General features: G+C 34.8%; 1 protein-coding gene across 1 annotated transcript; it reads right to left on the bottom strand.

Annotated features, from left to right (window-relative positions):
* Positions 1-1546: 1546 nt before the first annotated feature.
* LOC125682220 (nose resistant to fluoxetine protein 6-like) lies at positions 1547-19204 on the bottom strand. The gene is made up of 15 exons (XM_048922679.2): positions 18440-19204; positions 14354-14553; positions 13936-14029; positions 11819-11915; positions 10447-10646; positions 10087-10260; positions 6950-7046; positions 6729-6821; positions 6362-6521; positions 5904-5983; positions 5279-5401; positions 4945-5062; positions 3792-3978; positions 2441-2583; positions 1547-2050 (listed from the first exon to the last, which is right to left on the bottom strand). Exons 1-15 carry the CDS (start codon positions 19140-19142, stop codon positions 1925-1927), a joined length of 2595 nt encoding a protein of 864 aa, XP_048778636.2. The 5' UTR covers positions 19143-19204; the 3' UTR covers positions 1547-1924.
* Between the last annotated feature and the right edge of the window lie 1534 nt (positions 19205-20738).

The following is a 20738-nucleotide window of genomic DNA, read 5'->3' as shown; positions in this document are numbered from 1 at the left end:
CATGATACTCAGGTGACCTATAAGGCCCCTGGGCCTCTTGTTACTCGTTGCAACGCCTTCTCTGACAAAAGACCCTCATTTAATAAATGTAAAAGTGCGAGACCATGCTCTGCGAGTAATCAATTTTCAAATTGAGACAGGCTGTTTACAGGTAAGTTGATGTTACAGACTTTCAGCAATCTCCTTTGGTTGAGCATTTTGTAATTTGTTTTCATTAAGGTTTGCCTCATCAAGATACAAGACTCAAGATGGGTGTCACAGGTTAACAGGGGATGCTTACTCCTCCTTGGCACCTGATCCCACCTCTGGCGCTTCCAAGGGTACGTGTTTGTCCTTCTCTGAATTTCGCATTCTTTATCATAATAGGATTTATGAGATGTGTCACTCTTTGTTACCTTCTCCTTTTCATCTTAAGCTATGTTCGTGAGTTTTCCTTCTAATGCTGGGCGTTTTCCGTTTAAACATAAAGGTACATAATTTGTATATCAAACTTCTTATGTCTGACGCAGCGTTGGGATCGGGAATTGAACCCGGGTCTCACAGTTAAGAAGTGAGCACTCTAATTGCACGAAAACCTTACTACGTGTATCATACATTTTCCGATACGGGGGAATATAGATGTTTCGTTCTGTCTCTCCATCTTTTTGTCTGTCTGACCGAAACTAATATTGCTCATGATCTTAAATGGAGAATGATTAGGTTCTCATATTTCATACATGCATTCCATCTTACAAGATCTTTCTCCTGGTACCATTTTTAATCTTGTGACCTTTATCTTGTATCGTTTTGTTTTCCTTGTTAGTGGTCGAGCAAACTTCGGGAAAATTATTTTCAATGTACAATATACCAAATAAAACCGTTAAATACACATTGCTTTAAAATCAGCACTGATTTCTACGGCATCACAAATCGTATATCGATATAATTATATTTATCGATATACAGTGTATTGAAGGTCTATAGTGCAGAAATTCTCTTCCTTTACTTAACCGACTGAAATTAATGCATGTAGATTATATGTCAACCAATTTTTCGTTCCTTAGAATGGTATATTATGCATTTAGATTTTCTTGAAGATATGCAGTTGTAGAGAAGATTTTCGAATTTTGGCATTTATCGTCTTGTCTCTAAGGCTGCAGGAGTCCTCAAATTTACAATTTATGTCCTACTTTTCCCTAAGGCGCTTCATGCCAAATTTGAATTAGAAAAAAATTTGAAGTATTTTACACATAAACATTATATACCAAGTTTGGCCTCGCCCTGATATCAGAACATCTACCCCAGGGATCATGTTTACAATTTTGGTAGAAGCTTCCCTGCTCTACATCATGATGCATTTAGTTTTCTTACACATGTGTGGTTATAGAGAGGAAGATTGCTGAAAATTTGTCAATTTTTGCCCCGCTGCTATGGCCCCTGTGGTGCAGGAGTTCTGAAAATTGCAATTTATGTCCCCCTTGTCGCAAAGATGCTTCATACTAAATTTGAAAAGAATTGGAATGGTACTTGTAGTTTACTCGGGTAACGGATGGACTAAAATACTTGAAAAATTAGTGTTTGTTTTAATGCATGATCATATATGCATATACATAAAATACAGGGCACAGCTGTTTAAATTGTATGATATACATAATTTGTGTCCTAAAATAATCTATAATAACAGATTTTGAACGTCACATACATGTATGCTATAACGGAAATTTATTCAGTCGTCTCTCTGGTCAAACATTAGCTGTGAGTTTCAAATGATAAGATGTTTCTGTACTACGCAGAGGGAACTACATAGAAAGTAGAATTTGCATGTTTGTTGGCTAGAAAGAATTTCGTCTATACTTCAGAAATAAATTGTCTGTCTTTATTAAGTCGGTTTGGCTGCACCCATTTCTTTTCAAAATGTGGAATGTTAGTACATTTCTGTTGAATATCATTTCTTCTTAGACATTCCGGAAAATAGGACCTTTTCTAGTCCCATGAAAGGTGATTCAAAACATAGCGAGAAGATAAATGCTACTCCGTATGCCATCACAAGGTTCCCGAAGAACTTGTAAATCTGACAAGAGAAGAAGAGGATATTTATTCTACATAACAGAATACAACTAGACCATTCACATTACATGTATATATCTTACACGGCTCTTCCCATGCAATAAATTTCATTTATAAATTGATATTTTTATTAATAAATTTGATATGTCATGCTTGAACTAGAATTCATGTTGCAATTACGAATTCAACAGATCTGGATAGTTCATTTTATGATGTTTTCAGAAAGTGATATAGATATATTTACAAAGAATATGTAGTTCTGAAAGCTCGTCAAAAATACTACTGGGATTTAATTCATTTCAAAAAGTTGTCCTTAATCTACTTAAACCGTTGGCAATTGGAAATATAAGATTCGCCATTCACTGTAACCCTCAATAACAAAACAATCACTTACGAGATCGATGTCGCTGAGATAAACCGTTTGTGGGTGACTCCCATTGTACGCGTAAATAATCAGCGGATGTACGAGGTAGGCACAGTATGTCAGTCTAGAGAGGGGCACCATTGCCTTCCACGACAGCAGAGTGTTGATTGGACCTACGGTTTTCGAAATAAAACTGATTCAACAACATGTTCTTTAAACTGAATAACGAATTAGACCTTGATGAACATTGAATAGTTCGGAAACACAGTTGAATTATAAAGACACCTCTTGGTAAATAGTTGCAGAGTCATTATTCATGAAATTGCACCCAGAATGTGAAGACTACCACAAAAAAGACGATTTATTTTCCTTCCAATTTTTGTCAATTCGTGAAAATACAAGCAACTGAAAATAGTTAACATTCGAATTCGTTGAACATTCTTGTTACTTCTACTGACCATCTTAAATTCTTTAGAATTGCCGTGGTTTGTCTTACAATGGACAGAGTATGTACATTGATTTATGATGCTGTTTGATATCGTTTTTAAAATGTTCTTAAAGTACATTGTAAATTCGAGATTACAACTTCGAATAGGATTTCTAGAGCAAAATGCGTTAATTTCAGTTTCAATCTTATCTTAGCCAATCAGAAGTCATAATATTTAGGTTTGAAATGCTCTGGAAAGTGCATGCATGTTACAATACTTCTAATGAATCAGTAGAAGAATATTTGTATCGCATATGGTGACTGGGTATACAGATGTTCTGGAAATACGACGGGAAGAAAATCATGGAAATGTCGTACATCTGAAGCTTTTTGCCTCGACTTATTTTTGCGGATCTTGGGAGAAAAAGAGCTATAGATTTATGCTAGAATTTTTAGATTTTGCGAATCGGTATTAGTGCTAAAAACTAAAATCTTTATTTTTCCCCATCAATTATATGCATCAAGATGTGCATAAGATAAAATGCATGCAAGATGTTCGTGTATATACATAAAACTTTCTTGATTAAAATCACACCGTGACACTTTCCTTCTAAACCAGAATCTACTCCTCATGGATAAATAAGTTGGGTTTCCATAAATCGCTATATTGACACTTCTGTATATCCCCCCCCCTTTCTTCATTTTTTTCAATTTACGGTTGCAATGTCGTTGTGCTGGTGTTTAAGTTACATGGAAGCTAAGTTTTATTTTTGATATCAATTTATTTAAAATATATATATATATTTTTGTGAATTGATCAGATGCGCAAAATTGTTAGAAATTAATATTGACAGTAAAACTGTCTACATTAATATTTTACACTACATACATATACATACTTACTATATAAGCAATCATGATTTGTACTTGTTCTTTCAAATGGTATAATCGTACCTCCATTTCCAGTTCCACATGCAAATATAACCCACGAAACAGCAGCTCCCCAAACAGTTCTGGACAATGCATTGTATAGGGATGAAACTTCATTGGATAGTGGATGCCCGTTGAAAGCATCATGCAGTCCATATAGTGCTGCGGATGCGCTTGCAGTGGCCACGCCCCAGAGCCCTAGATTTACAAACTGGATTCCAAATTTTAAAAATGTATCATTAGCATAAATAATAGTGCCATGCATTGAAAATGCGAGAATCCTATAGTAGTCGCATCGTCCGTGAACACTTTTGTTGTGAGATATCAGTTATATGAAAAAGTTTTTATATTTAAAATTTGGGGTCATATCGCTTTGTATGTGTATCTGTAAGTATGTCTGTATCCGTTAGCACTGATCATCATACAATAAATCAAAAAAGTTTTGATTGTGACAATTTAAAATTTTATTCAGAAGGAGATGACAAAGGGAAAAAAGACATCTATTAATTAGAACCGTGGACTAAAATGCGAAAGCCTTAAAGCAATCGTCCGTTCGTCATCACTTTCGTTGTGATAAAACTTGAATAGTTTTCAATACAAAGCTTCATTTCATACAAAGGTAGTTGACCATTAAAGGAAAAAACCTCTATATTTGGAATCATAAGGTCAAGGTCATAACAAACTTTCAATTTCGAACTTTACTATACATTGATTGACACAAGACACGATGAGAATTATTCATCATAAAGACTTCTTCATCGCCAGCTTCCCATATATTATTGTTACATGGATTCTTGGCAGAGTATATGGAGTCATATTTCCTGTCAAAGTTTATATTCTCCCGAACGGCTCGGGAAAATACTGAGTATATACTTTGACAGAGAATGTGAGTCCATATACCCTGCCAAGAATCCATATATCGAATATGTCCTGCCACAGAGCGATCAATATTGAAATTGGAGATGCGTTCAGGAAAAAATACTTAATAGAATTTATTAGAAGAAAGGTGAATATAACGGACAGTAAACAATCTCATAACTCCTATAAGCAATACAAAATAAGAGAGTTGGGCAAACAAGGACCCCAGGATATACTAGAGGTGTGATCAGGTGCCTAGGAGGAGCAAGCATCCCCTGTCAACTTTAAAATGTTAACAAACCCGAGTTTCGGTACTTACGATGTTAATTTGGCATTTATTCTTGAATTTGTACAGAAGGTATCCGGTAAATATACCACAGATATAAGGACCCATTCTGCAATATGGTTTGATGTAGTAGTCTTTAAATACATCACCACTGAAATATGAAACATTTTGGATTTAATTTCGGAATTTAAAGCAATCCTTCATATACAGGGCAAACGGTTACTATAGTAGAGTTTATACAGGGATAGTTCAAATTCGAAAGGTACTTAATCAATGTTACAAAAGTTTAAAATCTTTAACTCTTAAACAAAGCTGTACTTTCCGACCTTATTCATGCATCCTCACCCGAAATCAATGGAACACTTACCCTGGGTGTTTTCCACCTCCAACCACTGATGGGTTCCAGCTAAAGTGATGGCTCAATACCCCAGTTGTGATAGTAGTGACCGCAAGAAATACTGCACATGAGATGATGCCAATTATATCCTTACTGTAAAATATACAGGATGTCGCCATCATTTGTAAACCTTTTTATTTCTTAATTACACCAAATCTAGGTTACAACAAGCTTGACATTCTGTAAAGAATGCATATTCCTTTGAAAGCTCCTCGTTATCTTTATTTTAATGATATAGGTTTAAGCATTCTTTTTGAAGGCTTTATCGATGTGTAAACTCCGAACATTTTCCTTACAAACTTAACATAAACCTGCTTCGCACTTTTATTCAATTTTTGAATAAAATGCCCATAGTTTACACATGGAAATTGATTCTTATATAGTTACAATTTGTTCACTGTATCAAAAATTTGAATAATGCCCTAGCTGTTTCTCCCTACATTACATCATTTTATTTTTAGGCGCGTATGAATAATAGCATTTTCGAATTTATTCCCGTTCAGCTTTATTTTTGTCCAATCAAAACAATTGTAATAAACAATTTTGGAATCATAATGAAATAATTGTTGTTGCAAACATTGGTCTCGTTGCTTACAAAAACAGCGGTACAATCATAAGTGGACTAAGGACGTAGAACTGCATGTCATTGTTTAGATACCACGACCATCCTACACACTGAAAAAAAAAGAAAGATGATGAAAGTCAAATTATACTGATCTGAAAGTACGTTAAAAAGTGTCCATGTTTCTGTAGAAATACCGCATCATTGATTTCACTTCGAAACAACGATTTTCGATGATATTTAAATTTTGTTTTGGAAATTTGCTCATTGGTGGCAACGAAGACATTTAATATCGCAAAAAACATTGATGATGTAAAGCAGTACACAACCTTTACTTAGAGCATATATATATATATATATATATATATATATATATATATATATATATATATATACATGTATATATACATGTATATATATATACACACACACATAAACACTAGCCACGGTGAGGAATAAAATAAAGGACTCCAAACATGAATAAACCTCACCAGTTTCGCCGAACTGTCCACAAAGTTGTTGATGTAAAGAAGATTCCACCACCAGTATTTGGGACAGGTTTCATCAGGTTTCGGAGCGTTCGGTCCATTGATCACGTGATGTGCCACGCCTACTGAAAACGCTATCAGTATCATGTACGCAGGTGTCAGTCTATGAAAGTAATTTAGAAAAAAGAGAAATTCAGCCAGTATAGAAAAGATCAGATAGATACATGTAAAACATAAAATAAATGACAATCAGTTATCATAACTGTTTATGTATTTGCTCGTACATTGATATAACGTTTTAAAATGCCAAATTACTTCCTTAGGAGAGACATAAGGCAATGATTGTACTTGTAATACTAAGTCGACTGACCTCCAAAAGCGATGAAAGTAGAACATAAACCAGTTTATTTTGCCCTTCACTTTACTCATCTGCTTCAAGGTCAAATATGATGTCAAGAGTCCGCTGCAAATCAGATGTACAAGATGAAGAAGTAGGGGGAATCCCCCTACCAACAAATCCTAATAATGTTGCGGAATCAATTATTTTGAAGTCCATCTGAGCATCTATTTTTGATGACATAAAATGTTTACCTCAACACAAAAAACGTGTCAACAGAGAATAAGGCATTCAAAATTGCTTGAGCTGATTTTCTTTTGAAAAATGCTGAAGCATATGGTCCAAAATTCGCTAAAAGAAAGAAACACAAATCATAAACTAAACTAATAAAAAAAAAAATAGCATTGTAGTATATTTTAGTACTAAATACTACAGCAGAAATATCAACGTGTAGAGTTTAGATATACAATTAATTTATGCATTTATTTAATTTTATTTCTACCAGACATACCGGTAAACACAAAAATTATATCATTTATTACTAATGAATTTTACTATTTCATATGCAATTGTTTAATTTCACTTGTAAAACAAAATTTGATCGGTTCAATTTTAACTTTATCAACATTCAAATTACATGAAGGTTGAAGTTAAGTCCAGCCATATGACGTCCTAGATATGGCGTCACTATACGTTTGGCTCCTGTTTCCATTTTATTAATATGGAAATATCGATCCGATTCATATAAAATTCCAATTTTTTTAATAGAATTATTAATGGAAACATCAGATGCGTTTTACGGAATTAAACAAGGAAATTGGGATATTTGAGGCTCTTTTGTAAACTGAGATATACATGTAGTAACAATTCCAAAAGATCGATATGAAATCATTCCATAAATAGCTATGAATATTAACTTCCAATATTAACTGGAATTATGAAAAATTATTTTACTATGGTTTTAAATTTATTTGCACTTGATTTAATCTACACGATCTACAAATGACATTAAACTCCTGAGTTATCCAGCTAGGTATTTGACTCCACTTTTTTGGGCACACTGTTTTTCGCTATAATAGTTCTAAAACTTCATTGTTATTTCGGATTTCAAAAATTTCGGTTGAGCATCACTGAAGAGACATTATTTGTCGAAATGCGCATCTGGTGCATCAAAATTGGTACCGTATAAGTTTTACATTCAAAAGGAATATGCAAGTATTGCAATTTCCTGATATTTAGATTTTCATTCATATTTCAAAAGGAAGTCATTATGTCGATACGTTATTCCCTTAAATCCACATCCATATTCTATACTAAGCAATAATTATTCAAGTTAGAAGGTGATTTATACAATAAATATACCTTTACAAACACATCTAAAAATATGGAATGCAGAATGTTTAGAACTATATACTGCAGAATATTTAAATATATATAAATATAGCACCTGTCGTCGCACAGAAACGTATTTGAATGTTTTTAAATGAATTATGTATAACGGGTATATTCTGTGGCTGTCCATTTTCTTCGGATAGGAAAAATACGCAAAAATTTCAATCGTAACATACAGTATTGTGCCATTAGCGATCGTCCAAATTAAAAAATGACCGCCTTCATTTCGCAACTCGCTTGAATAATTAAACTTGAAATAGGAAATAAACAGTTTTTCTTTCTTACCTTAATATCTATTTATATAGCCTTTAGACCTTGATATTCTTTGTATTCGCCAAGATATGGATTTGTACAGGCTCTGAATATAGTCTACTGGAAAGTTAGTCCACACCTGTCTAATAGCCGTCTCCATTTTTTTATGTAGAGGTAATGATATTGTTTCCATTTCTTAGTTCTCGTATGAGTCTAAGCCAGACATTTTCTATAACATTTAAATCAGGACTCTGGGTTGGCCAAACCATGGCGTGAACATTATTCTGTAATTTGAATTTCTGCACTTATGCGAGCTCTGTGTATATCAATTAGGTGTTTATCAATTATATCAATGTACTTTCGTGTATTTATATTGCCATCTACAATAGTAATTGTCCCCACACCGTTGAGAGTAACACAGCCCCATATTATTAAACTGAAATTGGGCGTTTGGGGTTGCGCTAAACAACACGGCATGCAGTTATCACCTTCCTTCCGCCAAATAAAAACTCGACTATCAGAGTCGATATCTACTATGTACCTTACACTCATCACTAAAGATAACCCCATTACAGTAAGTGTCAACAGTTCTGTTTCGGTTATCTTTACACCAAGAATTTCGAGCTTTACGATTGACTTTCCGAATTCGTATGCGCTTCCGTACAATCCTCCTAAATTAGCCCTGCTTGTACAAAGTTCTTTGCAAAGTTCTTTATGTTCCGTTAGCCTCAGCTTAACCTTGCCAAGTAGACTAGGCTTGTTTTTTGGCATGACAGGCAGAACCAGTAACACAGTGTTGAATTGAAAAAAATTCATTTATTAATAAAATGACGAAAATGAAACTTGACAAAATAATGGGGGTCAGAAAAGACTAGAAAACATTGGTAAACGTCTTTGGATAAGTATTATGCAATCTGACCCCCAGCAAAATCTAACATAAAGATATATGGGGGCCAAAAACATGACCCCCAACAAGTACAAAGTTCTTTGCAAAGTTCTTTTGGAAACAGTTGACACTCTATGCTGATTAAACGAACAGTGATATCCGATAAAGTTCTTTCTCTTTTCTTTTACTGACCTCAAAAGTTTCCGAGCATCTCTGTCGTCCATTGTTGACTGCTTCCCTTTCCTTGGAATATTTTCCACTCTTCCTCGCTTCCGAAAGCGATCACCGATGTTATTGTTGTCCGGAGTTTTTCTCGCTGTATTAATCCAGATAGACATCTTCTTTCAAATTTACCGACATTAATGCCTTTCTGGTTTTCTTTTTAGAGGATGGCGATAAAACATGGCATGCACGCGACTTTAGACAATCATTAATAACACAACACTGTATATGCAAGTATACATGCATATAGGTGTACATACAATGTACATATACATTTAGGTATGATGCAACCGCAGATATTGGAAACGCAGAATATAATTTGCTACCATTTACGGATCGAATCGCAAAAATTTCAAACCGCTGAAAATACCCGTTATACGGTATACAATCCAACAGTCTGCCTGTTGGCGGTCTATAGTATTTTCATACTATGATTAATTAAGCCGGATAATATCGTTTTCACTTCCGGCAATAATAAATATATTACATATAAACTTGTTGGATTTCGTTCAATTAAAAATCCAACAAAATCAAAAGAGAATATGTAATAAATCTAACCATATTCTGATTACATGGTCACTACCAATGTTTCAGGGATTGAAATATACAAATAATTTGTACATATTATTTCGTACTTACATCCGTACTGACTTGTGGCAGTAAAAGACCACGAATGGCCCAAAATTACCCAAGTCATACTTAGGAACCGTATTCCATTAACTGCTGTCAGGGTTCCTCTTGGTTGTGATGTGTTTAATATCTTCTTGGCGTTTGTGTAAATGGAAAATGATAGCAAAACTTTTCCGAAGACACCTGCTCAATTAATACATAAGAGACGGTTAACAGAGTAAAATCCACTTCTACAGATTTCATGACATGGTTCTTGTTAGATAATTTGTGGTTCTGCATTTTCTATTTATATATTGAAAACATGTAAATGTGCCTGTATTTTTATTTGAAATAAGAAAAGAATCATATTCATATTAAACAATAGTATACCTTCTTCAAATTTAGTTTCTTTTTCTACATCTGCTGGTTTTTCATCGAATGATTTCAATTTATAAATACTACTGGGATCCATGGTGTCGTTAATAGATTGTTCATCCATCTTTCTCCTTTTATACTCTGGATATTGTACATTGACAAGATCATAAAGAGTTCCAAGGACTAGGATGACACCGAATACGCCCAACAGCGTTCTGAAAATACGTATGCATGTATATTTCACTGTAGTGCCTAGAGTAATAGGAAATTGGTAAATATTATAAAGGGTTTCTAATATATATCATATGAAAATAGTCTCTATGATAAACATTTACATGGAGTATATCAAGTATCAAATGCCAACCGTTTACAATCTGATGCAGTGATATTAATAAGTATTGTAGAAGATGCGAAAGTCTAACATATTTCGTAGTTTAGTGGCATACGTATTTTATTCGTCCGTTGCATGTAATATTTTCGATATGCAAGTATTAGATACCACTGACTTTGACCAACAAATGCACATGTAGCCGGCAACATATCACAACAGTCTCGATGTTGCGAGAAGTACCTCGTTTGTAATGCGTTACCTCGGAAGATGTTCAGTTATTGGCATTTTATCGGTCATTACATTGCTTTAGTTATCTGGGAAGTGTTGTACTTGGGCAGCTAAGGAATCGTATTGACCTAGAGGATATTAATAACTACGACTTCGCAATGAAAATGCGTGAGGTCTATATATAGTAATCACATTGTCCGTCCAACTATCCGTCAACACTGTCGTTGTACCGCGATAAGGAAACAGTTTTCATAGTAATTAAGGTTTTCAAAGTTGGTGCAGAAATTCTTTAGAATAAGAGAAAGACACATAAATTTGGAAGGGGGTCGCTTTGTCTGTATGTCTCTTTGTACATATATATCGTGGCAATTTATTGCATATCATTCGGAATTACTCAATCATATAATAAAGCAAGGCGTGATATCGTACTTCATTTGCCCCTATGAACCCTTAGATACTTCATTTGCCCCTATGAACCCTTAGATACTTCATTTGTCCCTATGAACCCTTAGATACTTCATTTGTCCCTATGAACCCTTAGATACTTCATTTGCCCCTATGAACCCTTAGACGTGATACATTAATTGATCAGCACTCCTTCTATTCATTTTGCCCCTCTGCAGTTCTGATATACATATAATATTTAGAAGTCCACTGTCCCTGATCAACATATTCATAAAATATAAAACTAATTCCATTACAGTAAAACATGATAAAATCTATCAAAATAAATGAATGCTGTTGTATACTTTATTATGAGATTGATCACTGTCTTCACTTTTTCACGCAAGTGTTTTTGTTCACGCAATATTTAACAATGTAACTTACATGACAGCAATGTCTTTCGTTTCATATGGCCTTTCCTTCACACAGTCTACCTTTGTTGCATAAAATTGCTGTTTTCCAATCGGAACAGAGGCAAAAACTAAGTGAATTATAAAAATCATCATAATAGTGCACGCCATCTCTAAGGAACATGTTTGATAAGACATTTATATATATATATAATTTAAAGGGGCATTAGCTGTCATTTTCTAACCCCCCCCCCTCTCTCTCTCTCTCCATTTATTTCAGTGATAACAGCAGTATTTAATGATTTCAAATACTCTTCAACCTCAAAAATCCCGTGGGGATCCGGGTTAGAATAGGTCCTCAGTATCACCTTCATTGTCGTAAGAGGTGACTAAATGGGGCGGTCTTTCGGATGAGACCGCAAAAACCGAGGTCCCCCGTCACAGCAGGTGTGGTACGATAAAGAACCCTTCCTGCTTAATGGCCATAAGCGCCGAGCATAGCCTTAAATTTTGCAGCCCTTCACCGGCAGTGGTGACGTCTCCATATGAGTGAAATATTCTCGAGACGTAAACAATATTCAATCAATCAATCAATCATTTTCAACCTCAAAACAGACACATGAGTATGTGATATTGGTGATTAAATAATTATTGTCTTGCACCACAGTAATTCTTCCTTCTATACATGTATTTCTATACACTAAAAGCGGTTATCTAACGTAGTTTTATTGGGTTTCTCTTGTTTTTGTACAAAATAAATGTTTTATTAGTCATTAATATATATTCCTATGCCAAAGAGGGATTTTGAGAAAAAATGGTTGTCATGACTTTCACAGCTAATGCCCCTTGAACCTGTTGATAAACATGTCTTTGACAGCTTTTGCCTCTCTAAATTCTAATAAAGTGAAAAAGAATTATAAACAAGATGTGTATGATTGATTGTTTTTTACGTCCCGTCGAAATTTTTTCACTCATATTGAGACGTCACCAGCTGTAGGTGAAATACCACAAGCTTAGCGCCTAGGCCCGTAGCAGTGAGGGTTCTTTATCGTGCCAACACCTGTCGCGACACGGGACCTCCGTTTTTAAGGTCATATCCAAAAGACCCGTGATTCTCTCTTCCAATATGCAGAGCATTTGGCGAAGGACCAATCAATACCCATTCTAACGTCTTAGGTTTGGCGCGGCCATGGCAAGAGCGGGGCTCAAACTCACGACTTCCGGGTTATGAAGTGAACGCTCTACCACTGAGCTACCTCGTTCGGCAAGATGTGTATGGACATTTAAACAGCAAAATTGATAATGATTATAATTTTCATCATTGATGGCTGTTTCATTACGCTTATGCTAACTGTTTTCCTTATACAAGACATATTCATAACGTTTGAATACACGTATGCATTGTAAGAAACATAAATTCACACATAGTGTGCTATTGTGTCTGTACTGATAAATGTACACATGCAGATCATGTTTCTCACGACATTACACGTGACTTAATTTATATTTTCTTTAGATACACTGAGATATAGCTTTTAGTCTACTCTCGCGATGTTCTTCATTGATCACACGATATGTTCAGTGCGAGGAAAACACCAGAGATATTCCTAATGCTAGTAAGCGCTCATCTTGCATTCCCCTATCGTTCACCGTTCACTCACAAGCACCTGAAGTATGTTTATTACGAACCCCCCTTTTTTTGGAAAAAAAAAATATTTTGGTGGCAATAATTTCTCTGAAATGTGTGAATTCCCAGTCTATCTCATCCCTCATTCGATCCATGTAATCGTTTCACGCTTTTTTAAGCTTTAGAGATTGGCCTTCTACCGGTATAATAAAATGGGGGGGGGGGTAGTAATATCCATACTTTAGGTGCCTGTGCGGTCACTCACTAACCGTTCACTAACTTGCGCTCAGCGTTTACACACCGTTTGCTCTGCGGTCATTAAGCGTTCGATGACCGTTCATGTGGAAAACAGTACGTTTCAGGGACTGTACTTCACCCAAAGCTGTCTTTCTACGAGTGAAAAAATTCTCGAATGGGGCGCAAAACATGTAGATACAAACAAACGTAGAGTGGGGCTAACTCAATATTGAAGAGCCTTACAACCTCCGTTAGAAGTGATTGCTGAGTGAATAAACAGAACTTACACTGATTGGATAATAGCAGAATATCGTTTTGGCTACACGATTTTGGAGCACAGACTCCGGCCTTGATGAGTCCACCACCAAATATTCCCATCAACTATTAATGTATGATTAACAGAAAATTAAAACCCGTGAATAAAGAATGGCAAACGACAACAAAACCTAGTTTCTAGATTTTCTTAAACAGTGCACTCAAATGTGGGTAAACTACCGCACTGTACGTACCCATTTTATGTAATAAATATCACAATTATATCCATGTCACTGCCAATCATTAGTGGGCATACACTAATGTAATTAATATTGTATTGTGATTTTTACAGTATTACATTCTTTTCCTTGGTAGCAATGATATTTTCTAATTTGCGGGAATTGACCCGAAGACAATGGAACACTGTCATATTTTGGTACATGTAGTTACCCCTCTAGCTGAATCAGGTAATGGTGGGTATATACTGACGGTGCAGTACTGGGACTTGACTACAGGAATAGAAGCATTTCTCGGCAAAACGTGGACTTGGTCAAGGATAGTGTAATCCGCAATACACTCGTCGTATGACCCGTACCAATTGATATTGATGTCCATTATGTCGGGCTGGGGTTTAGCAGAGGCATCCAACACTGGAAAAAAGACAAAAAAACCTCCATTTAGACACAAATGATAGTCAAGTACAAATTATACTCATTAATAAGATATTGTATATCAAATTTAGATAATCCAAACGTTATGGTGATTGATAAGGACATTTACCTTGCAACATGGGGAACAAATACCAGGTGCTTTTGTATATTACAATATCGTTTTCAAGATTTATTTATTGATTTGGGTTTAACGCTGTTTTGACAATACAATGTATTTCCGCCATTTTAACTTAATGAAGTATAGTGTATGATCGTTTGTTGTTTGTTTTTTTTGTGATCGGTTTTGAAGTTTTCCTGACGGCTCCCAGTGAATATACTCTTTATCGAAAACCAGAGAAACGATAGTATGCATGTCAAAGGGGTTGTACAAAAAATGTAGTCCTTGACAAGGGACACCCTTTAACGTCACATCCGGCGGATATAAGTTTAAAAATATGTAAACAGGTAAAAGATATAACATTTCATGTACAATATATGTATAAAAGCAGTTTTATTACAAATGTATTAGGATTTTTCTGTAAAACTCGCATTCCTGTAAATATTTTCTAATAATATGATCTAAAAGCATGTGACGTATAGTTGATGGACAGTCACAAGATCTAAATTCAGACTGAAGTTCTCTGTTAAGTAGGTTAGGATGTGTCAATTTGGAATGTCCGATACGTATATGTTTTCTTAAAATAATAACTTCTTCCTGGCGCATCAGTACAAAGATGCAATGTTCGTTTACTTTGGTTTGAATAGAGTGAAGTTTACTTACATGTATGTCGCAGACATCCCAATAAATTGTCAAAGAGAGTCTATATACAGTGAAACTTCTCTAAACCGGCCAGCTGTCGGACCGACAAAAACGGCCGGTTTAGAGGGGTGGTCGGTATACCGAGAATTTAGCATTTATAGAGACATTTCAGCTCAATTTTTATTAAATATTTCATTGACATACCACAAACCATATTATATGGTGTTCAAGGACTATTATTTCACTATTGGAAATAAAACAAAATCATTTACTAACATGTTTATTTTCAATTTTTACAGAAATGTAGCACTAAAACTAATTAAACATGAATAAACATTTTTATATTGACATGCATAGATAATGGAAAGCAGTCCGTTTAAATAAAATAGCATTTGATATATGTATAGAAATTTGTAGACTAGCAGCATTTATGTAGAATTTCGGCTTATGTTTTAATAAAAAAAACCAAACACATAGCCATTTGATTGCTGCAATTAACACACAGAGTAGGTACAGAGTAGGTACTGCTCACTTTGATATGGGGATCTATGATCAATTATCGGTGGAGGTCAAACTAGTCCGCTTGTACCTACAGGTAATTATTACAAGAAAGAGCCTTGCTGCAATCATCTAAATTTAACTAAAAATTTATAACAGGATAGATAAAGAAAACATAGAGGCCTATTATTGGAATTCCTCTTACCTATAAAAACTCTGGTTACGTCCATTGCTTATATCGTTAACAAGTTTGTTTTGACATTTTTGAAAAGTACAGTAGTAAATATATAATTTTAATTTAGATGTTTCTTAGGAATTTTAAGTCTATTGAAATTCCCCAAAAATCATTTATCTATTGAAAATTATCATTAACAGCCATGGGTTTGTTGTTTATTAACTACCGCTTATATCCATGGTGCAACAATATGGCGTATTAATTGTATTCATTCAATATGTGCATATCTGTTTATAACATTTCATACAGAAATTTAAAAGGGTCACTTGGATTAGCCAAGCACCAATTAACACCCTGGACAGCACAGGTAAATTATAGAACTTATAGGGGCCACTCGTGTTTTTCACGGTGTCTTCCCACTTAGCTAAAATTCTGAAATCTGTACGGGTGACTGGTTTTAGCTAGATGGGAATGGTGCACAGGTAAGGGTGTCCAAGAACAAAGGAAAATAATTACAGGTAACCTATAGTCTGTTTTGTAATACATCACAGGAAATTTTGTTTGATATTGAAATTGGGCAGTAAAATTCCATTTCAAAAGAAAGAAAGATTTGAGATTAATTCTAAATTTTTATACATTAAACACATTTAGATTTAAAGAACATATCAGTTTAACAATGAAACACATAAAGAAATGCAAGTACATAAAAAGGAAAACATCAGTCTAAATGAATGAGATGAGATGCGACATCTGCATAGTCCATCACTTGGATTTCACATAATAAGATCAGAAAGTCCCCATTGGAAATAAGCCAATATGGCTTTCTTGGGTTATCCTAGAAAAATAGTTTGAGATTGGTCTAGGGTAAATATTTGGTGTGAACAAGAAAATACTACATTTGATATGAAAAAAATTGAGTTATACAACTAAGTTAAAGATTTAGTTGAACACTTTAATTCGTCTCCAAAGTGTATTGTTTACAAGCATGTCATAGATAATTTTTCTTTACAGTATTACCTGTGTAAACATACATAATGAATATTTTATCTCTTGCCTACATATATCTTATCCATTTTGTAAATTTGACACTTACTCATATGTCTTATTTTGAGTAAAACCTTCCCTTTGTTTACATGCACATGTACATATTCATAGTGTCTACATTTTGTAACATGTGTGATTCAAATCATTTTAATTGCAATTACGATTATTAATTATTCCACATTCCAGTTGTATCACTTTTTTTTTTTTTTTTTTTTTTTTACTGTTCATTTCTTTTTTTCTGTCAAAACGTGATCCCATTTATGTAATATCCACAGATTACTCTGCATGAGTTCCATTTTAGGAATGATGATTGGCTTAGCAAATGAGACTCCATACATACTTTTAAGCTAACAATTACAGGTACATGGTACCCAAATGCATATATAGTTTCTTAAACTTTACAAAAATCAGATATGTTTTCAGATATATATCAAAATCAATATTTTCTTATAAACTGTGACTTTTTGTCCTGTGACATTTTATCCTACTTTCATAAAATATCTTATTCTGACTTTTTGTCCATGGTCATTTTGTCCGTGACTTTTTGTCTGTGACTTTTTGTCCTGTGACTTTCTGTCCTACATTCGTATGTACATATAAGCGTATGTAAAATCATCAATCAATTACACTATCCTGTCCATGAAAATATACTTATATATTTGTACACCTCTAAACAATGTCATTAATATATTAAAACATTATAAATCTTTATTTCATATTGATAAGATGTATGTCTTAAACAATAAAGGTATACTTATAATATATATATACATGTATATGATTTCCTTTCATAGGCCTGACTGGTAATTACAGGTAGTTAGTGTAAAACAGACTATACCCAGGGACAACTCAGGTGTGAAAATCACAGTTTTGGCTAAGTGGGAATAACAATTTCAGAATTTTAGCTAAGTGAGAATGAATCTTTTTCACACCTCCGGTCGATAATTTCCCACCTGGATGGTAGGTCAGTCATTTTTCACACCTGGCCGATCTTAATCACCCCTCTGGCCAAAATTTTCTAGTCTTCAAATAGTGGCCGGTATTATAAGGGTAATTTACACATGTTTGTTAACAATTGTACTTTAAAAAGTGGCCGATGTCCGGTTTTCAGGGGTGGCCGGTTTTGTGAGACTTTCTTTGTAAGGAAATGTTAAGGTTTCTGCCGGAACTTTGAAAATCGGCCGATATTCAGGGAGAACCTGTTTTCTGAGGGGCCGGTTTGGAGAAGTTTCATGTATACCAGTAGCTTATGATATATTTCAGATCAGTGTAGGTTATGAAAGTGTACATTAGTGTTGCCACGGATACCAGCATGGAATGGAATTCAGAAGAAGTAAACTATTTCACTTGTTTAAGAAGACTTATGCGATTGATAATGTGCGTAATATTGAAGGTAAACTTCTACTTACTTTTTAGAGCCCATGGCTGAGTGTTGGAGAGTCCTGTTATTGTTTTCAATATATCTTGTTTACACATATTGGAGGAGTTTGAGGACAGAATTCTGGAACGCAAAAACACAAAAGCGTACGTTGCTATCGCTTCCGCGTTTACCCCGTTGCTTAAAATTCCTGGCAAACTATTCGCAAGAGGTAGATTCCCATTCGTTATATTTCCAGCAACCGATTTGATGACACTTTGAAGTACATTAGGGTCTACGTCTTTCATTAGTCCTAAAATATTTCCTTTCATCAAATCTGAATACAGCTGTTGCTTTTGCTGTAAAGTTTGATTTTTCGTAATGCTGGTCAAAACACTTTGTAACATACCAGTTAGTTCTTTTGAGTTAGCGACCGACGACAGTTGTGGCATTAGATTCTTCAGTATAGCTTGAACATTATCGTTACCGAGAATCGTCTTTAACATACTGTCAAGTGCTGTAGTGTTCACGGCAGCGACTCTTGCTTTTCGAAGAAGTTGCTCTCTTGAAACCTTGTTTTTCCAAGTATTAATTTCTTGTGATTGAAGGAAAGGAAGAAGTTGCTGTAGAGCCTGATGTTTGGCATGAGAATCTGTGACATGACTGACGTAACTGTTCTCATCTTGAGCATAAATGTTGGAAATCCCATATATGATTAGAAGTATGCTACAGCAATAAGTAAAGACACGGGCCATACTCTATAGAAACCCGTCCACGAACCTTCTATAGAATGTGTAAATGTATCTGTAATCCCTATATATATAGAGATAGATTGTACAGGTAACTATGAAAGCCCAGAAGGCTTATTCGAAGTGTAAATTTTCAAGATTTGGAATTATTCCAATTTCGAAGTGCATTCCATATATGATTTAAAAGTTCAACCTATTTTAATCAAACTCATCAAATATAAACGATCGCCATCTTTTAAAGGTTTCGGGTTACATATACATAAACTGGGAATATGACAGATAGCAAGTCAAATACAATGATGTTTTTTTTTTTTTTTTTATTATAGGATTTTCTATATCTAAAACTACGTATCTGAGTTATTCATACAGCTGTTCTTTCTGTGTCTTGTTGAAATTTAAACATGTTTTCTAATGAATCAAAAAACATATTGGGCTTAGGTTTACAGGACGCTAACACATTTCTTTGGTATTAAATGGTGTAGCTCCACAGCCACTTTGAATTTATATTTTAGTTCATATTAATAATATTGAAAATAAAGTAATATTGTAATATTCATTATCATGTCACTGTAGTAAGACATCTTTTAATACTTAGATGTATTGAAACAAACCTAGGTCCTGCATCCAATGCTAGAATAAGTTCCTTAAAAATAGTACACAGCAATGTTTTTCACCCATCTATTTGTCATGATAGAAATAGGCATGGTGGTGGAGTTGCTTTATACATATCTGATCAGCTTGATAGCAAATATTATAAGCCCCAACCCCATTTTTCTGCCAACCAAAAGTATAGTTCAATTCAATTGATTGATTGATTGTATCTTGCTTAACGTCTCGCTCGAGATTTTTCACTCATATGGAGACGTCACCAAGACCGGTAAGGGCTTCAAATTTAGGCCTATGCTCGGCGCTTATGGCCATTGAGCAGTAAGGGTTCTTCAGCGTGCCACACCTACTGTGACACGGGTCATCAGTTTTTAAGGTCATCTCCGAGGACCCGTGACATTCACACCTGATGCCGAGCGTTTGGCGGTCACTACCTGTTTTAACGACTTAGATCTGTCGCGGCCGGGATTCAAACCCCGGCCTTCCGCATGCAGGGCGAACGCTCTAACCTCTCAGCCACCGCGGCGGTAGGTTCGATTCGACCCTGCACTTTATGCGAAACAAGTCGAATAATGACAAATACATCTCATAATCGACCTTAAATTGAAATGATATATGAAGCAACTTAATCTCTGGTTTGATGTTTTCCCCCGTTTTAAATATTAATTGATGAACAGGTTAGGTACCAGTATACTCCAGCAGCTAGAGGTTCAACTTTGACTTTTATGCCATGTCATCATATAAATTGTTTTTAATTTCATTAAAGTTTATTTTCCTAATTGAGTTTGCAATCCATTTTATTTACTAATTTCTATTACGAGGTGTATCAGGAGCGTAGGGATGTTAAGCGAGGCGCTTACTTGTAGGAGCCGGTAATGGTAGACCCACTTTCAAAATCAATTCTACGGGACTTGCAGACTTTGAACACTCGAGCATAATCTATTTAGAAGTCAGAGTTAATTCAAATGATCACTTCTACCCTCAGTCTTGTTTGAA

This window comes from Ostrea edulis, chromosome 2 (assembly GCF_947568905.1).
Source record: "Ostrea edulis chromosome 2, xbOstEdul1.1, whole genome shotgun sequence".
Taxonomy (NCBI): domain Eukaryota; kingdom Metazoa; phylum Mollusca; class Bivalvia; order Ostreida; family Ostreidae; genus Ostrea; species Ostrea edulis.
The sequence above is the reverse complement of the archived record's forward strand: the minus strand, read 5'-3'. Positions and strand labels throughout refer to the sequence as shown.